The sequence below is a fragment of the Thunnus albacares genome, chromosome 7, assembly GCF_914725855.1.
Source record: "Thunnus albacares chromosome 7, fThuAlb1.1, whole genome shotgun sequence".
Classification (NCBI taxonomy): Eukaryota; Metazoa; Chordata; class Actinopteri; order Scombriformes; family Scombridae; genus Thunnus; species Thunnus albacares.
The window spans coordinates 2,583,123-2,602,243 of NC_058112.1; the positions used below are offsets into that span (position 1 = coordinate 2,583,123).

The 19,121-nt window shown below is 39.8% G+C and overlaps 1 protein-coding gene across 1 annotated transcript in view; it reads right to left on the reverse strand.

Moving 5' to 3' along the window:
• Nucleotides 1–1,182: 1,182 nt before the first annotated feature.
• Nucleotides 1,183–19,121, reverse strand: part of LOC122986360 (C-Jun-amino-terminal kinase-interacting protein 1-like) — a 30,656-nt gene continuing 12,717 nt past the window's right edge. Inside the window, exons 3-12 of the mRNA XM_044357584.1 lie at nt 16,959–17,555; nt 15,011–15,595; nt 12,220–12,477; nt 11,302–11,377; nt 11,037–11,203; nt 10,839–10,942; nt 7,271–7,381; nt 6,797–6,867; nt 6,464–6,562; nt 1,183–5,372 (exon numbers count right to left, since the gene is read on the reverse strand). Of these exons, the coding sequence (XP_044213519.1) occupies nt 5,300–5,372; nt 6,464–6,562; nt 6,797–6,867; nt 7,271–7,381; nt 10,839–10,942; nt 11,037–11,203; nt 11,302–11,377; nt 12,220–12,477; nt 15,011–15,595; nt 16,959–17,555 (2,141 nt within the window). The 3' untranslated portion in view covers nt 1,183–5,299. The remainder of the gene's footprint in view (nt 5,373–6,463; nt 6,563–6,796; nt 6,868–7,270; nt 7,382–10,838; nt 10,943–11,036; nt 11,204–11,301; nt 11,378–12,219; nt 12,478–15,010; nt 15,596–16,958; nt 17,556–19,121) is intronic.

The window sequence follows — 19,121 nt, forward strand, 5'->3', positions numbered from 1 at the left end:
TGTGCTACTTGGGTGACATAACAGCCACCATATGGTGGTAATACTGTTTAAATAACTCAAGATTGGCCATCTGCCCAGCTTGTATTTTTAATCAATTTCTGGGTATGGGGGTGTTTCTTTAATTGTATTTAGCTACAAGGCTACAGCCATGGTTAAGTCTTATATAACCTTTAATTTCAGTGTATTTAAAATAACATTTGAACACTAAAATACTGTGCAGATACATAAGACTGAAAAATATATGACCCCAGATTTTAATTACACAGTAAGTCAATCGTGTCAAAATGTGATAAATTTGACACAAACTTCAAACTGACTTGTGTCCATGGTAACTTGAGTCAGACTTATTTAAACCTTCTTTATGAAATGGAATTTCCTGAAAATAATCCTGACTGACTGAAATATGATTGTTTTAACAGGTAATCTTGCTTAATGAAACACCCTTCTGATGTAAATAACCTGAAAATTACAGCAGTATTTTAGATTTAATATATCATTTTGTTTCAATATACTTCCTTGTACCTTCTGTTTTCATTAATACAGACCGGTCACAAATTAAAGGAAAAACTGGTCCAGGTCTGAATGCTTGACCCCTACAGTGAGGGGATCTGGTGGCTCTGTTATGCTGTGGGGGGCATTTTGCTGGCATGGTTTGGGTCCACTTGTCCCCTTAGAGGGAAGGGTCACTGCAAATCAATACTAAGTTGTTCTGAGTCATTACCTTTATCCTATGATGAAACATTTCTATCCTGATTGGAGTGGTCTCTTCCAGGATGACAATGCCCCAATTCACAGGGCACGAGGGGTCACTGAATGGTTTGATGAGTATGAAAATGATGTGAATCATATGCTATGACTTTCACAGTCACCAGATCTCAACCCCGTTGTACAGCTATGGGAGATTTTGGACTGATGTGTTGGACAGCGCTCTCCACCACCATCACCACCATCATCCCTCCAGAAGAGTCCCAGAGACTTGTAGAATCCACGCCAAGGCTGAGGAACACCATTCATCAAAAAGATATTCCCTCATTGATATTTTGATGATGGTGGTGGAGAGCAGGAGGTCTAGCAAAAGTAACCAAATGTAAATCATGCCTTTCATTTAAGAATCATCAATGGAAATGTGGTAAACCTCAATCTTAAAGGGGCTTTGGTTCATATCAAAGTACTTATTCCATCTGCAGTTGTAAACGTGATTTATTGACAAGAATAACCATCATCATCATCATCTTCATCAGTCTGTGCGTCTTGTCTTCATTTTACAACATTGATGTCATGCGGTGTTACACCCAGGTTTTGGTCAAACTGACAGCATACAATAACTCCTATACAAACATACATACATACAGTATCTATACAGGATATATCTATATTGATGAGTTATGTACAGTAGATCCCCATGGTGTTAGAATCACAGAAGTGGAATAGATAGAAAGGACACTTTCTGGTGGATCAGAACAACCTTCCGTGGCACATCTGGGATGGCTGGCATGGAAATGAACGTGGTGCAGTACACTACATGAGGTCTCAGAAAGCTCAGATTTGCTTGCTAGTGAAATTATTATTTAAAAAACTGTTCCAGTAGTGTGCATGTTTAGTTCCTTCACTACTTTCCAAAGCATTCAATAGTTTTTTTTTACCTTTAAATATGTTTTTCTTTCCTTCCAGATTACCATTGATTTTCATTCACTTGTGTGCTCCTGTATAAAGATCCGACTTGAAACTAAATGTGTAGTCCATCATAGTAGACTTCGTCTCTGCTTATATTTTTGACAAAATAGAATTTCATTTTCATACCGTTCTGCAATGAATGGAAGACAATGGCTGTCTGAAAGGCAGGGAATGGGGTTTTTAGTGAAAAAAAACTGGTTTAACCTCTGTAAAGGCTTCAGCTGATACAGCTTTCAGAGACCAATACCACTATTTTCAGGCAGAGGCTGCATGCTTTGCATAGATATTCATTACCTTTAACCATCATTCCAAAAGCGTACCAGTATTTAGCATTTTACCCTGCATTTTTATCCTCCCTAGGCTACAAAAGCAGCGAGATCATGGGACAAAAAAATCTCCACAAAAATCTCAGCTAACACTATTAATACTTCTATTACTTCTAATGCTAATTATAATCCCAATAATGAATTACATATTTCCACACAATTCTCATTAAAATCAAATTCATCAATTCAAATCAGTTCAGGCTAAGGTTTTCCCATACAACAGGTGTAATATTGATCAGTTGTACAGTAAATATGTCATTAATCAAACAGCATTAGACTACAATAACTGACTGACTTTTCTCCTTTAAATAAAAGGACAATATTCCTGTACAAAATAACCCCAGCTTTCTGAGTCTCAGTGACATCTTCAAAGTTCCATGGCAGCCATCTTAGGTGTACCAAGCCATATCCAGCTACAAGAACACTCATCTGAATGAGACTGGCTGTTGTAGATTCTGTGAATGGAGACATCTGAAGTCAACAGTTAATACCGAGGACAGTCATCATCACTACACCAGAAAAAAATAGGCACTGTTTTTAGAACACAAAACATTTCAAGCTTCATTTCCATTGACTTTACCTGCTCAAATCTGATTATATTATATAATCCAACTGCTTATGCAGATGTAGTAAGTCCAAAATTTTAAATCCTGGACCTTAAAGCTGCATTAATATTTTTTGGCCACTTGGGGAAAGCAGAACAAACTGAAAAGACAATATTGCCATATATCAAATTGTAAAAGTTGTGAATGTGTGGGGCAAACATTTGCCTGATTACACATCCAGCAGACATGCTAACATTGATGCTCTGATGTATGAAAGTCCAATATTCACTCTATTTTTTTTATCTCTATTTCACCAACTCCACCAAAGAAAACTATCTGGCTCTTTAGTTGTTAAATGCTCCACTGTGTTCACCGGCTAGTCTCCAACTTGTTTGGTGCTGTGCTGGTAGTGGTCAGTGGGGTTTATCAGAGTTTATAGATGCCTGCTGCTGTTAGAAACAAGGTTGACTAGAGCAGAGTTTGTGGGCTGATATACCCAAACAATGGGCTAAAAGAGGCTAAAAAGTTTGGTGGAGCTAAGGGCAACTGCAGAGCTGGATGACTCTGTGCCTGGATCTCACCTTCTAACACATCTTGACCACAAAAACAAGGAGGAACTGCATGGAAAATTAATCCTTCATGTCAAGACAACTGAGTCAGCATTAAAAAAACAAACAAAAACGAACTAAAATTAAAAAATTGGAAACATACTTTATGTTATGTGAGAAGTGAATACTTCCATGTTAAATTGTGAGAGTGCTCCATGACTTGACCCCAAATTTGGTCCCAGATTTGAGCAGGCAATGCAAACGAAGTCTGAGCTGAGAGTGACATGGACAGACTTGGACTGCACAGTGATCCACCATCCCACCAGACTGCTCTGTTGCACACATACTATTGCACAGCGTCATTTGGGCCTTCTTATCACACCGAGTGAAAAGAAAAATGTGTCACTGCTCAACCAGAGAAACCCTGGACAGCAGGTTTGTAGTTGGAACCACATTTGGAAGAAAAGGTACATCAAGCAGCAGAAAGAGAAATTAGGCACCTTAACAGCAACTCCAAAGGTCTTCAACAGTAGATTGTCAAGTCTTGGGGTTATAAGATACAGAATTACATTTTTATATATATATTTTTTTTGAAAAATCAATATGTCCTCATCTGTGCAAAGAAACAAGCAGGTCCATTTGTTTATTGTATATCCCATCCAAGCTCTAGCTTTTAAACTGTAGGGGTAAATTGCTGATAATAAGAAGCCATTTTGCACTGCATGGAGTCAAGGATGAAGTTAATTTAACGACAGAAGATTCACTTATTTAATGAACTTGCAGCTTAGCTTTGTGCTCTGATTTTAAACTCTTGTGGTTTGTGGTAAGCATAGCTGGCTATTGAGCAGTTGACCTGCATTTGATTCCAGGCCAATGCTTTTCATCTGTAAAAATAAAATGCTGGAATTACAGATTTTTACATTTTTAGGTGCTTTACAGACCAGTTGCTAAAAATCTAAAAAAATTGATGTATGCTTGCTGCAACTTAAGGTACAAATCCTTCTCATCCAAGTACACGAAGCTTGTTTCCAGTCATGTAACATAAAATATGAATGCAAAAGCTTCATCAACTTTTTTGATCATCAATTTGGAGATTTTCTCTCTAATGTACTGAATGTGCTAGCTTTTAAAATCTCAAAAATAATGACAAAGGCTCAGAGCCCAAGGTGATGTCTTCAAATTGCTTATCTTCTCTGACCAAAACCCCAAGCATATTCTATTTACAATGATGTGAAAGATCCTCTAATTTTAAAGCTGGAACTAATGTTTTGCAGTTTTAGTAGCCACACTAGTCATGTGGCTCCATGGATGGTGTCCATCCATCACTTTGGTTAAGACTGAAATATCTCGAAAAATATTGGAACAATTGCCATAAATGTTAAACAGACATTCATGCTCCCCAAAAGTAATAACTTTGGTGACTCCCTGATTTTTAATTTAGCACTATGATCAGCTCAGATTTTCAATTTGTCCAATACTTTGGTTTATGCCCAAATATTAATAATTAATAACATTCCCAGCAGCCTCAGTTGTGTTTTGTGTTTACTGATATTTAGAAAATGTTATCTGCTGACATGCTAAACCAAGATGGTGAACATGGTAAAAATTACCTGGTAAACATTGTCAATCTGCACTTGTTAGCATACTGACGTTAGCATTAGCTCAAAGCACTGCTGAGCCTGTTACAGCCTCACAGAGCCACTAGTGTGGCTGAAGACTCTAGTATTGTTTTTTGATGGTGGTTAATCATTTACTAAATTCATTTCAGCACTAGTTCCAGGTTCACAAACTGATGATATATCTTCTGTCACTAAATTGACTCCATAGTCCTGAAGGTTTCAACATACCAGATGTATATGAGGTTTTACATCCCATATCTACATGTTGTTACATATAGGTGGAAGTAATTTTAGACCATAGAATACATCAATATAAGATATTTGTGTTTGAGTTTGGGCAGGTTTATGTTACAACTGTTACTACTGCATGGAGATCTCATGTGATCCCATCCATCCATAGAGGTATTTATATTTGACATGGCCAAAGGAAGGAAAAGCTTGCTGTATCATTGGATGCAGCTATGAAAAGAAATCCACCATGCAAGTAGTCTGACGAAGATAATAGCAGTGGTCCAGTTTGTGGTGTAAGACCAGGCTTACATGCACATAGTGAGTATTTAGTACATAGTGTGGATGGGAGAGAGGTGTTATTCAATGAAGATGTCTTCAGTGGGACAGGAGTAGCCAATATGTTCTTTGTAATACTGCTGAAAGGCCCTCCTGTGGGACATGAGAGAAGAGAATGCAAAGGATAATAATTTAGAAAAGCATGTGACAAAACAGATGATAAAAAAACAAATTTTGTTCTATCATCTACAACTCTCTGGTTTGTAACTGATCTTATAAAAAGACAACACTTGGGCCAAGAGGAGGATTTCTTGACAATTACTGCTCAGGCTGACATGAAATTAGTAGTTAATGTTCATGGTCTTCAGAGGATGAATCCTAATATTTTTGGTAACTCCCCCTGACCTTCCCTCAAACACCACCTCCAAGTCAAATTTCCCATTATGACATCAAATCTAATGGACAAATTACTATGACATTTACAAAGACATTCATGATTTCCAGAAAATGAACCCCTTTCCAGTTTGGATGCTCCATGAACTATCCTCTAGTGCCACTCTCAGGACAAAATGTAAACTTTGTTCACACTATCAAAAACTAATGGCCAGGTTTCTATATGTTGTAGAAATCTATTCAGGGTCTCCAGAGAAAGTATGCTGATGTTTTTGAGACCATCTGGTCTTTCCTTTACACAACATCTGGCCAAACCTTCAACACTGGTACTGTAATACTTTTACTGTCAGAGTGTCAGCACTTTGCTCTGACCATCTTTTGTGGTGTAATGAACTTTACAGCCAGTAGGGGCTGCTAGTGGGGCTCTTTTATTTTTCATTTAATGTCTATGTTTTATCTATAGACAAGAGAACATTTAACAATAGGCATCAACATCAATTTATTAATAATTTTCAAAAGACAGGTATGTAATTTGGTACTAACTATGGGGAATGCAAAAATGAGAAATTTGTCTACAGGCAAGCATACAGTATAATTCAAAATAGAGTACAGTTTCCAATAATAGATGCATATATAGTTAATATTTATGTTGGTTGAAATTGAGCTTCTCTTGCAAAGAAATTCATTTTTTGCCCATAATTTGTACCAAATCACATAGTTCTTTCCAGGAAAAGTCCTGAGAAATGAATGAGAAATTATCAGGAAATTACACACCTGTAAATTAATTGTTACCAAACTTTTCAGCAGCCTAGGCAACTGAACAGAATAGAACAGAGTAAAATAGGTCTTACCCCACAGACTCAGCCAGAGGATGTAATGTTGTCTCTGCCACCAACACGTGACAGGCAAAGCGTTGTTGGTCAGGATGTTTGGTGATGAAACCAAAATACCTGCAGTGCAATAATCAGCATTACACAGGCAACTTACAGTGTGTTTTTTCTTACAAGCAATTAAGGCACAACTGCTGTGGTACATAGTTAGTTGTGAATTAAGTCACCACACTTTCATTTGTGAGCTTTACATCATAATGATCGAAATGTAATGCCACTGAACAGACTATGAGAAAAGGTACAATTTCATACGCATGTGGGAAATTAATTAGACTCTTAAGTAGTTTGACTCACTTGCTGTGTTTTGGGTGACAGCCACAGAATGAGATGTTCTTCAACTGGAAGAAATGGAAACACTGGTCTCCCTGACGGAGAGAGAGAGAGAGAGAAAGAGAGAAAGAAAGAAAGAGAGAAATGTAAGACGTCATGTCCAGAGTGTGTCCAGTTGTGTGTTGTTGTTGTTTATTGTTTTAGTAGGATCCCCATTAGCTGAGAAAATTGTGAGTGAGGCAGTTAAATACAGCTGATCCTGAAACAATGCTGGCATATATCTCCACATTGGCAGAGCAGTTAAAACCACCATCACGTTTTTGGTGTAGCTTATAATTACTGCTGAATGTCACTGGAGAGTGCTCTACACCTGACTACAGGGAGGTCACATGTTGTCAACACCATGATTACCAGCCGCTGGGTTTCCATCAGTCTGATTTTGAAAGGTGTGGTGCTGAAAGAGAGGAGGGAGATGTGTAGATATAGTCCTGCACGTACCCTGTGAGCAGAGTGACATTGGTCCTGGACGCTGATCTTCACACCCCTCACACTGACCTCCAGCACACAGGCTGAGGGAGGCTGCCCTGCTAACCGCCGATTATATGCTACCTGTAAACACATAAGTTAAATGATCATTCAGTCAATTAATGAACATACCTGAGGAGCTTGACTAGCAGCATCACGATCATCATTGGCTCTCTAGCCTGCTAACTGATGTTAGCGGTGCACTTTTCCACAGTGAATGTTTGTTTGGTGGCTCATTCAACAAGCTAAAGTGCAGGACAAGACGTGTGTTCATGTTTGTGAGTTAGATAAGGAGACTTTAGCAGGAAAGCTACCGGGATTGCTGTTCAGAGTCTGTGCTATCAGGTTCAGTGTAGAATGCCACGTTATTGATCTATGCAAGATTTGATTTGCTGTATTGAAATAAGGTCTAAGTAGATCGATAACGGAATGGTATGCTATGGTATGGTATGGAAAACTAGGTGGCACCATCATGAAACAAAAGAATTAAAAATATACATTTCTCTCTTTTGGTTTCTGAGTTTTTTGTCAAAGGATAACATGGGACAAATTATTTACCAAGCAGATATGTATGCTATTTAATTTCAGTCAGACTTAAAAGGGTGAATCAATAACAACTGCCCTATGGATTACATCAATCCTAATCAACCCAAAGGAATACATCTTCATCAAGTTGATAACTGACCCACTTCAGTTATGCGTTTGTAATGTGGTTAATATGTATCTGCAAGTTCAAAAACAGTGAGACACCTTTGTTCGACTCTATGTGTTTGTGTGTTGTGGATCATATACAGTAATCAATAAAATGAAATCCTCTCTCACAGAGAGAGGTAGATCTGTTGAAAAGCAAAGAACAAAATGTAAAACATGTGTCGAAAGGAGAAAAAGCATCCTTTTCCAAACTAAGCCTAAAGCTAAAGTAGCTAGCTCTGAGCTATAATGTTCTTAATAAGGATTTGGACCCTGGTGAAGGATTTAGGGGAAACACAGTGATTAGAGCCGCAACAGGTACAGCTCTCCACTTATATAACACACTGAATGTGAGTCTCTTGCAGGGTCAGTCCATCCAAATCACAGATTGTTTTGGTTCAATTTGTCTTGGTTTTGAGATTTCCACCTCTGAGATTTCTGCCCCCTCCCCAATGCAGTGGAGCTGGATGGTATTCCACACTGAAAAATTACATTTTCTCAACAGCCACAGGTCTTTCATTGGATTCATTTCATACTCTCATTGTGACCAGTTTCCACAGTTTCTCTCCTTTGAGGGAAATTCCTAATAAAAAGACCATGCCAAATCAAATCAAAATATCTGCATGGTAAGATACCACAAGGGGTGAGTTGTCTTGTTATCAGGGTGAACTGACCCTTTAAACTCATTCAGTAGGCTACAAAATATAGAACTATCCTTCAGCCAGCAAGCTTTACAACAAGCTTTAATAAACAACCTTGATCATTTGTGTAGTACACTATTAGGCCAGCTGATAGAGGACATCGGGGTATAAAACCAACACTTATTGTCATGGAAGCAAAAATGTAATATGCACTGTTATACCATAACTGTGTTGATTACTTTGCTGTCGCAACCTGAAGCCACTCATGGTGTGCAAATGGTACACCACCCATCAGTTAGCAGGTTTAAAGATTGGGAGAGATCTGGGAGAGACTTTTAGGCTCATAAGGTTTCAAAGAATAAATAGGCAATTCCTCTGCATGTGTTGCATATTATAACCCCTATTCTTTCATTTATTCCTTTCAAACGTCAGTCCTCTCCCACTTTCTACTGACGAACCTTAATTTTAAACCAATAATAAGTAGTTAACACACCTAACCTCCCAGGGAGTAACAAGAAAATAAAAGAGGTAATGTATTGGTAAGGTATTGATTTTTTATTGCAATTGTTTATTTATTTATTTATTTGAGTAAAAATCCTAAAAGTGACTAAAATCAACTTCCTTGGGCTTGAGTCCATGATAAAGTTCATTAGGATGTGCTCTGGAGGTCCAGATCACCAACAGATGTAGTGAAACTAAACTAAATTAAACTAAACTAAACTAAATTTTTTCTGAGGCAATATTTTGTCAGGCAAGAAAGTGCAGAAGCTGTTGCCAGTTGAGACATCAGCCGTTCATGTCAGCTGATCTGATGAACTGCACTGGCTGGCCATTTGGCATCGTAGCACATTGTAGTAAGCTGGATCAATATTGAAATATCATATCAATAAATTAGGTCTCAAATGGATTACTGTGTTGTAAGATGGCATGCGGTTAATGAAAAATGATCCTGTGTGGTAGAAAAACTGTATTGGGGGGTATCATGTGGCCAATTCACATTTCACCTTTAAAGCACTTGTGAGAATGTCATCTCTACTTCACCAGGATGATCAACTTTCTTGTATTTTTCTCTTAACTTGAGCCAAGCTGCTGTCCACTGATTGTGTCGGTGGGAGGCCTAATGGCTTCCATACAGCCAGGAAATCAGAATTATTCATGTTTTCACAAGAAAGCATAATTCAGTCTCGTCATCTGATTCTGTACTAGAGTATGACATGTGAAAATTCACTCCTGTACTGTCCTGTAAAAAAAATTCTTGTCCTGCCTGAATCCTGAAAAAGAAAACCAATCCTGTACTGTCCCGGCTAAAATTTTCCATGATTGTAGGAAATCCCCCGTAGCTTGGAGCAACGCGTATATACATCTTGATTGGTTACTGTGCCGCACGCTGCTGTAAAATAATTTCACTTCAGTCAGTTCTATGCCATGTTTAATTTATTTTACCGTAGCATGTGGCACAATAGCCAATCAGGAGCGTGCGTCTGATTCTCATGCCACACACAGGCATACTGTGTGCATTGCTCCCAGCTACTGAGCTTTCTGGGCACCTGATGAATGAAAGTTCAATATTCGCTCTCCTTTTAACTGTGTTTTTGTCTCCACCAAATCCTGAAAAAAATATCTGTCTCTTTAGCTGCTAAATGCTTCACTATGTTCACCAGCTAGTTGCTAACTGTGTATGTTAGCAAGTAGCTGAATGTCTGGTAGCGAATTGCTATTTGCTGGCCAGTTAGAGTACAGTGGGTTTATCATTGTTTGATTTTTGAATATATGAAAACGCTGTCTGCTACTGCTAGACATTAAGTTGATAAGAGCACAGAGACAGAACCAAATAGTAAGTATGCAATTAAACCAAAACAATGAGCTAAAAGAGGCTAAAAGGTGCTGTAAAGATGGAGAGCTGGGTGACAATCTCTGTGGGTTGTGAGCAATCCATTTCATTCTTCGATTCATAATAGAAAAAAAATATTGGTGCTTTTAAAGGTAAAGGTATTGTAAATAATTAATTAAATTACTTAATAATATTTAAACGTTATACCAGGACAGGCTCTAATTGTAGTAAAGCATTAATACTTTGCTAATAGCTATTAGCTTTTATTTTGTTGTTATGCCGTGGTGATCACCAGCTGGAGGTTGTTTTTTTTTTATAAGTATATCACTCATAATCAGCTCTCATGGTGTTCTATTGTACAGTGTCTGTAGCTGTTTACCTTCTGCATTGCAGCACACAGCACATCATTGCCTTTGTGGATGGGCACCTGAACTGAACCCAGGAATCGCACCATGAACTGTTCCATGCAACCATCTCTCTGAACTGAGAAAGGAAGGAGAACAAAGAAACATCTCAAATTATCAAATGCTGTTATGGATGATATTCACCTTTTATACTCCACTTCTTTGCAATGTACCTTTGTTATTATCTTTGTCCACCCTGACAGCGTAGAAGGCAGGGAAGATGCCTGTAGCTCCGGTCCTCATGTTGTAACCCTGACACCACAGGTCCTCAGACTGGTTCAGAATTAACAGTGGGTCATCTGTCTCTAGGAACAGCTCATCAGCATGACGGGGAACAAACCTAAAAAGAGACATAAAAATGTACAGTCAAATGTTCAGTCTAATCTGTTCATTTTGCACATGTCAACAATTAGTTTGTGTATGTTAATATGTGTTAACCTGTAAACAGCTCTGTGGCTCTGCTGTCTTTCCACACCATCCAAAACACAGGAAAACACACCAAATGACCCAGCACCTGAATCATAAGGATCAGTATTATACACACAACCTTTAATAAGAGACATCCTAAGACATCCTTTAATCAGAAATCACAGAATCAAGACTGACAAAGGACATTCTTATTATTTGGCACTGTGATTAATGCAGGACACCAAACTATCCTCCAACAAGAAAAAATGGTCCTAAAGATGACATGATTGTTAATTTTATCAGCCATGCTAGCGGCTAGATTTTCTACAAGATACTGCCTCAAGATTAAGTAAAAATGAAGAACCTGCCTTAGTTCTGCTTTTGTAGTGCAACAATTCTTACAAAATTGCAATTCATGAATTGACAGTGACTATTCACAGTGATTCAAGGGCTTGGGGGAACTGGTGGAGCAGCCAACTTTGCCTGCATCAGGTTTTACTGGGATTTTCTACATTTTTTCTCCAAACAAAAACTTGTGCCATCAGGATAATTTGAAAGATGCTACAATTCTACACATTCTTCACAGTAAGTGAATCCTTATGTGCTTTAAGATTTACTTCCACTAATAGACATCAGAGGGTGGCTCCAAAAGCATCATTGGCACCATGGAGACCCATTCAAGTCAGTGCATGATTCACTGGGGTGCCTTTATCACAGCAGCTCCACCTTGGCTCCTTCCTCTTTAGTTCCTTTGGTTCTTGGGCTTTAGTAACTACCAAGATGGCAGCTAGCAATAAACCCAAGCTTTAAAATGTCTAATCATAGCAGTCTATAGAAACATCCCATCACCCCAACAAAGAGACAATACACCCATCTTGCTTAAATGAAAATAAAAATGGCTGAACCTGCTATTTTAATTCAAACGAAATATTCAAACAATAAACTAACCGGTTGCACTGTAATGGCTGCTGTCGTTGGCAAACAGGTTGAGGAACTTCCTGCTTCTGGGAGCTCCAGCTCTTCCTCCATTAGACTCCTCTTCCTCAGAAGTTGTGGTTGACGTTACCTTGGACTGCTTATAGACCCTTGCCACCACTTCCCTCCTTCTCTTCATCTCCTCCTCCCTCCTTTGCTTCACATCCTCTTCCCTCCGCTTCTTCTTCTCCTCTTCATCCTTTCTTCGTTTTTCCTCCTCTTTCCTCCTGTCTTGGAGCAGAAAACAAAGAAAAGGTTAGACTGTTAGTAGCAAGAAACTAGGACCAGTGAGAACAAGCGGTGTGGGTTTGAATTAAGTTTCAGTGAATCTACTCTTCTGAGACCATACCTGCACTCTACATTCAGTATCAGACATGATGCTGTTAGTATCTGTTCAATGGTATCCCACACGGCTTAGTACTGGGCCCTCTATTCTTCTTTCTTTTTATGTTCTAACTTAATAGCATGATCCAGAGGCATGCTATCTATTTCTGTTGCTATGCAGATGACACTCAGCTCTATGTACAAATCACAAAACCTTTGTTGGGTTCACTTAAATATCCTTAAGACCAGTCTCAAAATGCTATTTCTTTCTGCAAATGACAGATGAGATACTTACAATGGACTAGGATTAGGATGAAGGATTACTCACAGTGTGAATGCCAGTTTGTGTCTGTCTCATTTGTGTTCTTATATTGTTAGAATCTTGCAATTTGTAGCTGAGGTCCAACTTGAAAGAGGCAAATATGATGCATGCCAGCTCCCCCACCTCAACGGGGGGCTGGGACGCTGTTTAACCAGCCATCTCTGAGGCCTCTTCCTCCCCAAACACAATAATGACTTTTTCCATCCTGGAGAGGGATGTTAACTGGCTGTTTAAGAGACAGAACCCCTGCAAAGCAGCCGGACCAGACTCTGTCTCTCCCTCCACCCTGAAGTATTGTGCTGACCAGCTGTCTCTGGTGTTCACAGACATCTTTAACACCTCACTAGAGACATGCTGTGTGACAGCCTGCTTCTAATCCTCCACCAGCATCCCCGTCCTGAACAGAACAAAGACTACAGGACTTAAAGACTACAGACCTGTCACCCTAACATCTGTGGTCATGAAGTCCTTTGAGCGCCTTGTGCTGTCCAAACTCAAATCCCCGGTTCCCCTTAGGGCTGTATCCTTTTTCCCTTTCCTCTCCCTGTACACCAACAGCTGCACGTCCAGTCATCAGTCTGTCAAGTTCCTAAAGTTGGCGGATGACACCACCCTCATGGGGCTCATCTCTGGTGACCACAGGTGGGAGATTGACCATCTGGTGACTTGGTGCGAACAAAACAACTTGGAGCTCAATGCTCTAAAGACAGTTGAGATGGTTGTGGATTTCAGAAGGAACACAGCCCTACCCGTCCCCATCATCGTCAACATTCTGGAGTCCCTCTGCTTCCTGGGCACCATCATCAGCCAAGACCTCAAGTGGGAGCTGAACATCAGCTCATTTACCAAAAAGGCTCAGCGGAGGATACACTTCCTGTGGCAGCTGGAGAAGTTCAACCTGCAAAGCCAATGATGGTGCACTTCTACACCGGCATCATTGAGTTCATTCTCACCTCCTCCATCACCATCTTGTACACTGCTGCAGCTGCCAAGGACAAGGGCAGACTGCAGCGTATCATCTGTTGTGCTGAGAAGGTGATTGACTACAAACAGCCATCCCTCCAGGACCTGCACGCCTCCAGGACACTGAGGTGAGCAGGAAAGTTCATGATCGACCCCTCCCACCCCAGACAGAAACTTTTTAAAACGCTCCCCTTCAGAAAGAGACTGAGGTCTATCAAGACTAAAACCTCACACAAGAACAGTTTCTTCCCAACTGCAGCCGCCCTCATCAACAAGGCACAGGACCCCCACCGACAGATTCTATCCCACCCATGGACATTACGCGTTATATTAACGTAAAATCTCATAATCTTACTTGTATTATTGTTATTATTATTAATTGCACACTGAATATACTGTTTACACTATGAACATTTCCACATTCCTGGTCAATATTTTGTACATTTAATTTAATTCTCTTCAATTTAAAATTTAAAGTTGCAGCAGCTCTTCTCACTTAGAATATATTTTACATTATTTTTATTAAAAATTTCTTTCTTTCTTTTTTATATTATTTAGGATTACTTAATTTTGTGTATATTTTTGACTGTTGTGCACCACAACACCAAGGCAAATTCCTTGTATGTGCAAACACACAATAAACCTTATTCTGATTCTGATGCCGGGCAGATGGATGTCCTATATGTCTCTATATTTGTATTTTTCACCCCATTGACAATGAGGACTGAAGATAGTCTTTTCTGCTAGTCACTTAGCATGTCAGTGCAACACTTGGATCCAGAGCAGGCTTTTTCAGCAACTGTTGGGAAGCCATTAAATCCATGGACATTCAGGGCACTTGACCTTTCCTCTGGCTCCATCGCTTGGCGGTAAATAAGATGTCTTACAACCTAACAGGCAGATTACCATGAAGTTTGGCAAATGGTCTGAATTTTCTTACCATTTGCTGAGAATATTCATGATCTCAAAGGGAAAAACCCTTTCATTTAATGAACTTAACCCATGAACCTCCCACAAGTGCCACCCTGAGGACAGAGTTAGCATTTTTAACCCACACTACAAATCTTCCTTTTAGACTTTCAGCCACTTTTGTACCAACTGATACTGCTTTGTGACAAAAGTGTGCCAAGCAATGAAATGACTCTTTCTTATTACCTTGCTTCCTTGTTTCCTCTCTCCTCTTCCTCTCCTCCTCATACTCTGGGTCTTCCTCCTCATTGGCTGACTGATAGACTGTCTCTGCATCGCTGTCATCATTGTGCTCATTGTAGCTGTGCAAGCAGTCCTTGAGGCTGACCAGCTCCAATTGAGCATGTTCATCGACCACCAGAGTGTATTTAACAGAGTCATAATTTAACCCTGCTGAAGCTTCGCTCTTTGGTACAGTCCGAGCAGCTGCAGGATCTCCCTGAGTGACAGAGTTGGTGCTATCCATCTCAGTGTTATTGTCACATTTCCTTCCCCCTGGGTGAACCTCTGACTTGGTACAGTCCATCTCTGTCTTTTCATTACCTTCATGGCAGTGGGTTGGACCATTCTGGACATTCACGGAAGGAGTTGGAGTTCCCTCCCCCTCTTCTTCGCTGATGATAGGGTTGGTTCGGTGGGATAGAGAAGGATGCAGGGGCCCTGGTGGGGGACCCTCTGTGTCTGAGCTGAGGGACATTCTGTTTGACCCTCCCTCGCTGCTGGACCGGGAAAGGACAGGAGGATTTTCCTGGGTCCTGTCATGGTTTTGGCCTAGGAACACAAAATATAGACAGTTGGTAGACAGGGTTTGTTACATGTTAATTTCTGAACAGATATCATCAGATTAAAGGACACTGTAAATCTCCAATTTAAGTCTCTAATTAAGTCATTTGGTAGCAGAAATAGAGTATTATATATTTAAAAATAAGGGCAAACTAGTGATATTAACCCAGCCAGAAATTCATCAGCACAGTACTCTGTTTCCTTATTTTGCCATTAAGCACTTATTCCCTCCAACTGGTAGAGGTGTTCAGTGGCCTGTGGTTGTAATCATAGTTTAACTTTTTTAACACTAATGTGGAAACTGATGTTTTGACCTCTGCCAAACAGTCTGTTTCTGTGTATATGAGCATCAGATGTGTGTAATGTGACAGGTGTCACTCAGGCAATTCAAGCTCATTTGTAAGCTGAGAATTTTGGTGTGTACAGCACACAGATTTGAGTTTCTTTGACACAGAGTAAAGTAACACGTAAAAATTCTAAGTTGGATGAACTTGTTTGCAAAATATGTTCCCCATAACAACTTAATGCAGCTTACGTTTTAATGCTACATTAATGCAGCTTGAAAACTAATTGGCACAACAGAGCAGAACTGTTTGCAAAGCCACATTCCCGATAGGAGGAAACTAGGTTGATTTTAATGATTTCACATTTGCTCTTGGACGGTGGCACTCTAAAGGACTTTAAGAGAATTAATATAAAGGCATGTAGTAGAATCCCTTCTTTTGTTTTGTTGATTTAAATGACACTATGACCTTTCCTCTGGCTCTATCATCAGACATTCAGATCTCTGACTTTTTATTGTACACATTCATCCTTGCAACAGGAACATGATTTTGGTGACCTTGGTTACCACACAGTTTAGTGCTTACACTGAGGTTCACACTCTTATTAGTGCTTACTTATTTTATAATGAAACTACCATATGTCAGTATTTTTTGCTAAAATGCCATATCCCTAAAGTTAAACCTATTTTCAAATGTATTGTGTTTTTTCAATTTATCAAAATTTCAACTTTGTCAACTTAATTATTGATCTATTGTACAGTAATTACAGTCAAACAAACTGAATCATGTACAGTACGTCATATTGGAAATACCTTATTTTGTTGGTATGAACAGTTAAAAAAGGGTAATTCATGCCCAGATATTGGTTCAACATTAGAGTTATTAGTATTGACATAATCATGTAAAACTGCATGTCTTAAAGGTCAGGTGCAGTATTAAGTGTCTTGCTAAAGGACACTTCAGCAGAACAGATGCTTTAATTGAAGGACAGTCTCTGCACAGTACACCACTCTGTGCTCTGAAGGAGGGGGGCGGGGGGGGGGGGGGGGGGGGGGGGGGGTTGTTACCTTGGTCTTGGGTCTTCTTGTCCTGGTTTCTTGGTGCTACAGGAGTGCGTGGGACCACCATGGCTGTCAGATAAACTTCCTGGCTAGAAAGTGCGTTGTTCAGCTTGAATCTCCCTGCTCTGTTATCCCCTTTAGTGCCTACTTTTCCTCTCCCATCAGCTCCCCGGCTTTTCAGTACATTTGCTTCTCTTGGCCTCTGATGTCCGGGCCTCTCTTTCTCCTTCCCCTTGGACTCTTCACACAGTCTTCCTCCTCTTCTGTCTTCCTTCCCTGCTGTCACTCCATCCTTCCCTTTGATGTCCCCCAGACTCCTCTCTCTCATCGCTGTCGCTCCTCTGCCTCCCCCTCTACCTCTTCCTCCTCCTGCTCCTCCTCCTCTTCGCTGACTCCTCGATGAGCTGAAGGACTGTGTGTGCGTGGCCCCGGACAACTGTCTTTCCCGTGGACGAGCGCGTGTGTCTGCAGTGGTGGCAGCAGCTTGAGTATTGGCTCTGCTGTTGGCTCCATTGGCTGTTGGTGGTTTGGGGGCTGGGCGGCGGGTGCCATGGCGGACTTTGTCCTCCGCTTTTGGTTGAATATCTGGTGGTGCTAGATCCCCTTAACACACACACGCAAACAATCAGATTATGTATTAGGCAACCAGATGTAGACAGAGGGATTATTAAAATAGTCTACCGTAAGCAGTTTATCCTGAACAGAATCTGACTTACAGGAACAGGAAAAATCCACACCTTTTCACTTCAGTCTTGTTTTGTTGTCATTCTTGTACTGTAATGCGTATCCCACACTTCTGTATTCCTCACATGCACATAACTATGGCAGCTAAAAATTTTTTAAGAGGACAAATCATTATCATATGTATGGATATTACTGTGTTGATGAAGGTGAATGGAGTTTAAAGGGACACTCCAGTGATTTAGTATTGCACATCCACTAAATTGGTGGAGAGAGATCGATTTTAAAAAGAATGGTCATAATCAAAGCAGCATAGACTGAAATATTGTAACTTTGTGTCCCTAGTATGGCTAAACACTGGATCCTACATTTCCCATAATTGCAATTTGACATCATTTCATCATTAAGCCCTCCATCTCTGGTAAATGTCTACATCAGTCAAACTCTGCGCCCCTGTTTGTAAGTCAGGCTTTCTGTTAGGAATTTGTAGTCTCTAAACCCAAGCTTGAGAAAATAACCCTTATGACATCATCAGGGGTTATTCTTGTTTTGTTTGAGTTTTCATAGGCTGAGTAGGATGCTTTGTGACTTACATACAAGTATACTAACATGTATGTGTAAAATCAGCAAAGCGCCCCTTTAAAGGTAAAAAATCAAACAAACAATGGCTGTCTAAATGCACCTCCTAATGCTCCCTAATGCTCCTTGCTCCCTAATGCTCCTTCAGACAGCAGAGGCGTGCATGACATTGGTCTACTCAGTGAGCCTGAAGGTGTCTAGAGTCTCTGATTAAAGTTCAACTTTTGGGAAAAAATTAACAATCAAAAACAACAGTCAGATTTAGACCAGTGGTCTCCAAATGAGGGTGTGCAGAGTTATTGTGTTGGCTCTATGTGGAGTAAAACTAAAACTGAATAAACCTTTTTCCACAGCAGACATTTTGACTTGTCAAACACAAGTGTAACTTCACTAACTGCTGTGTTGTAGTGAAGTAATTGCTGAATCAGAGCCATCGTTAATGTTATTAGCAACAGTGTTTTTTGTCTGCTGTGAAAAAGTTAATCTGATTCATTTGTGAACGATAATGAAACAAGGAGTGGTCTAAAGCTAGCAAGGCTATTAAGAGTTAGGTTAGCAAGACTGATTCAGATAGAAAAATGACACGTAAAGTACAAGAGGGTCTGACTTTTGACAGGGAAGAAAAGAAAAACCGGGGATGCTTATTGAGCACACGCATTAGTCCTTCAAGTTCACCATCAGTATAGCCAGATAGGGTTAGTCTTTTATATCTAAAAGTTTGTGCTCAGTTTTACTTGCATTATTATTCATAAGATACACGTGTTCCCCAGTATTGTTAGTGGTTGAAAGCTGTAAATTGTGTATTTTTTGATGTCAAAATTGAGAAAGCTTCTACCAGCATTTACATCTGAAAACTGAAGTGAACAGCTTATTTTTACCACTATGCACTAGAATATTTATGGATAAGTC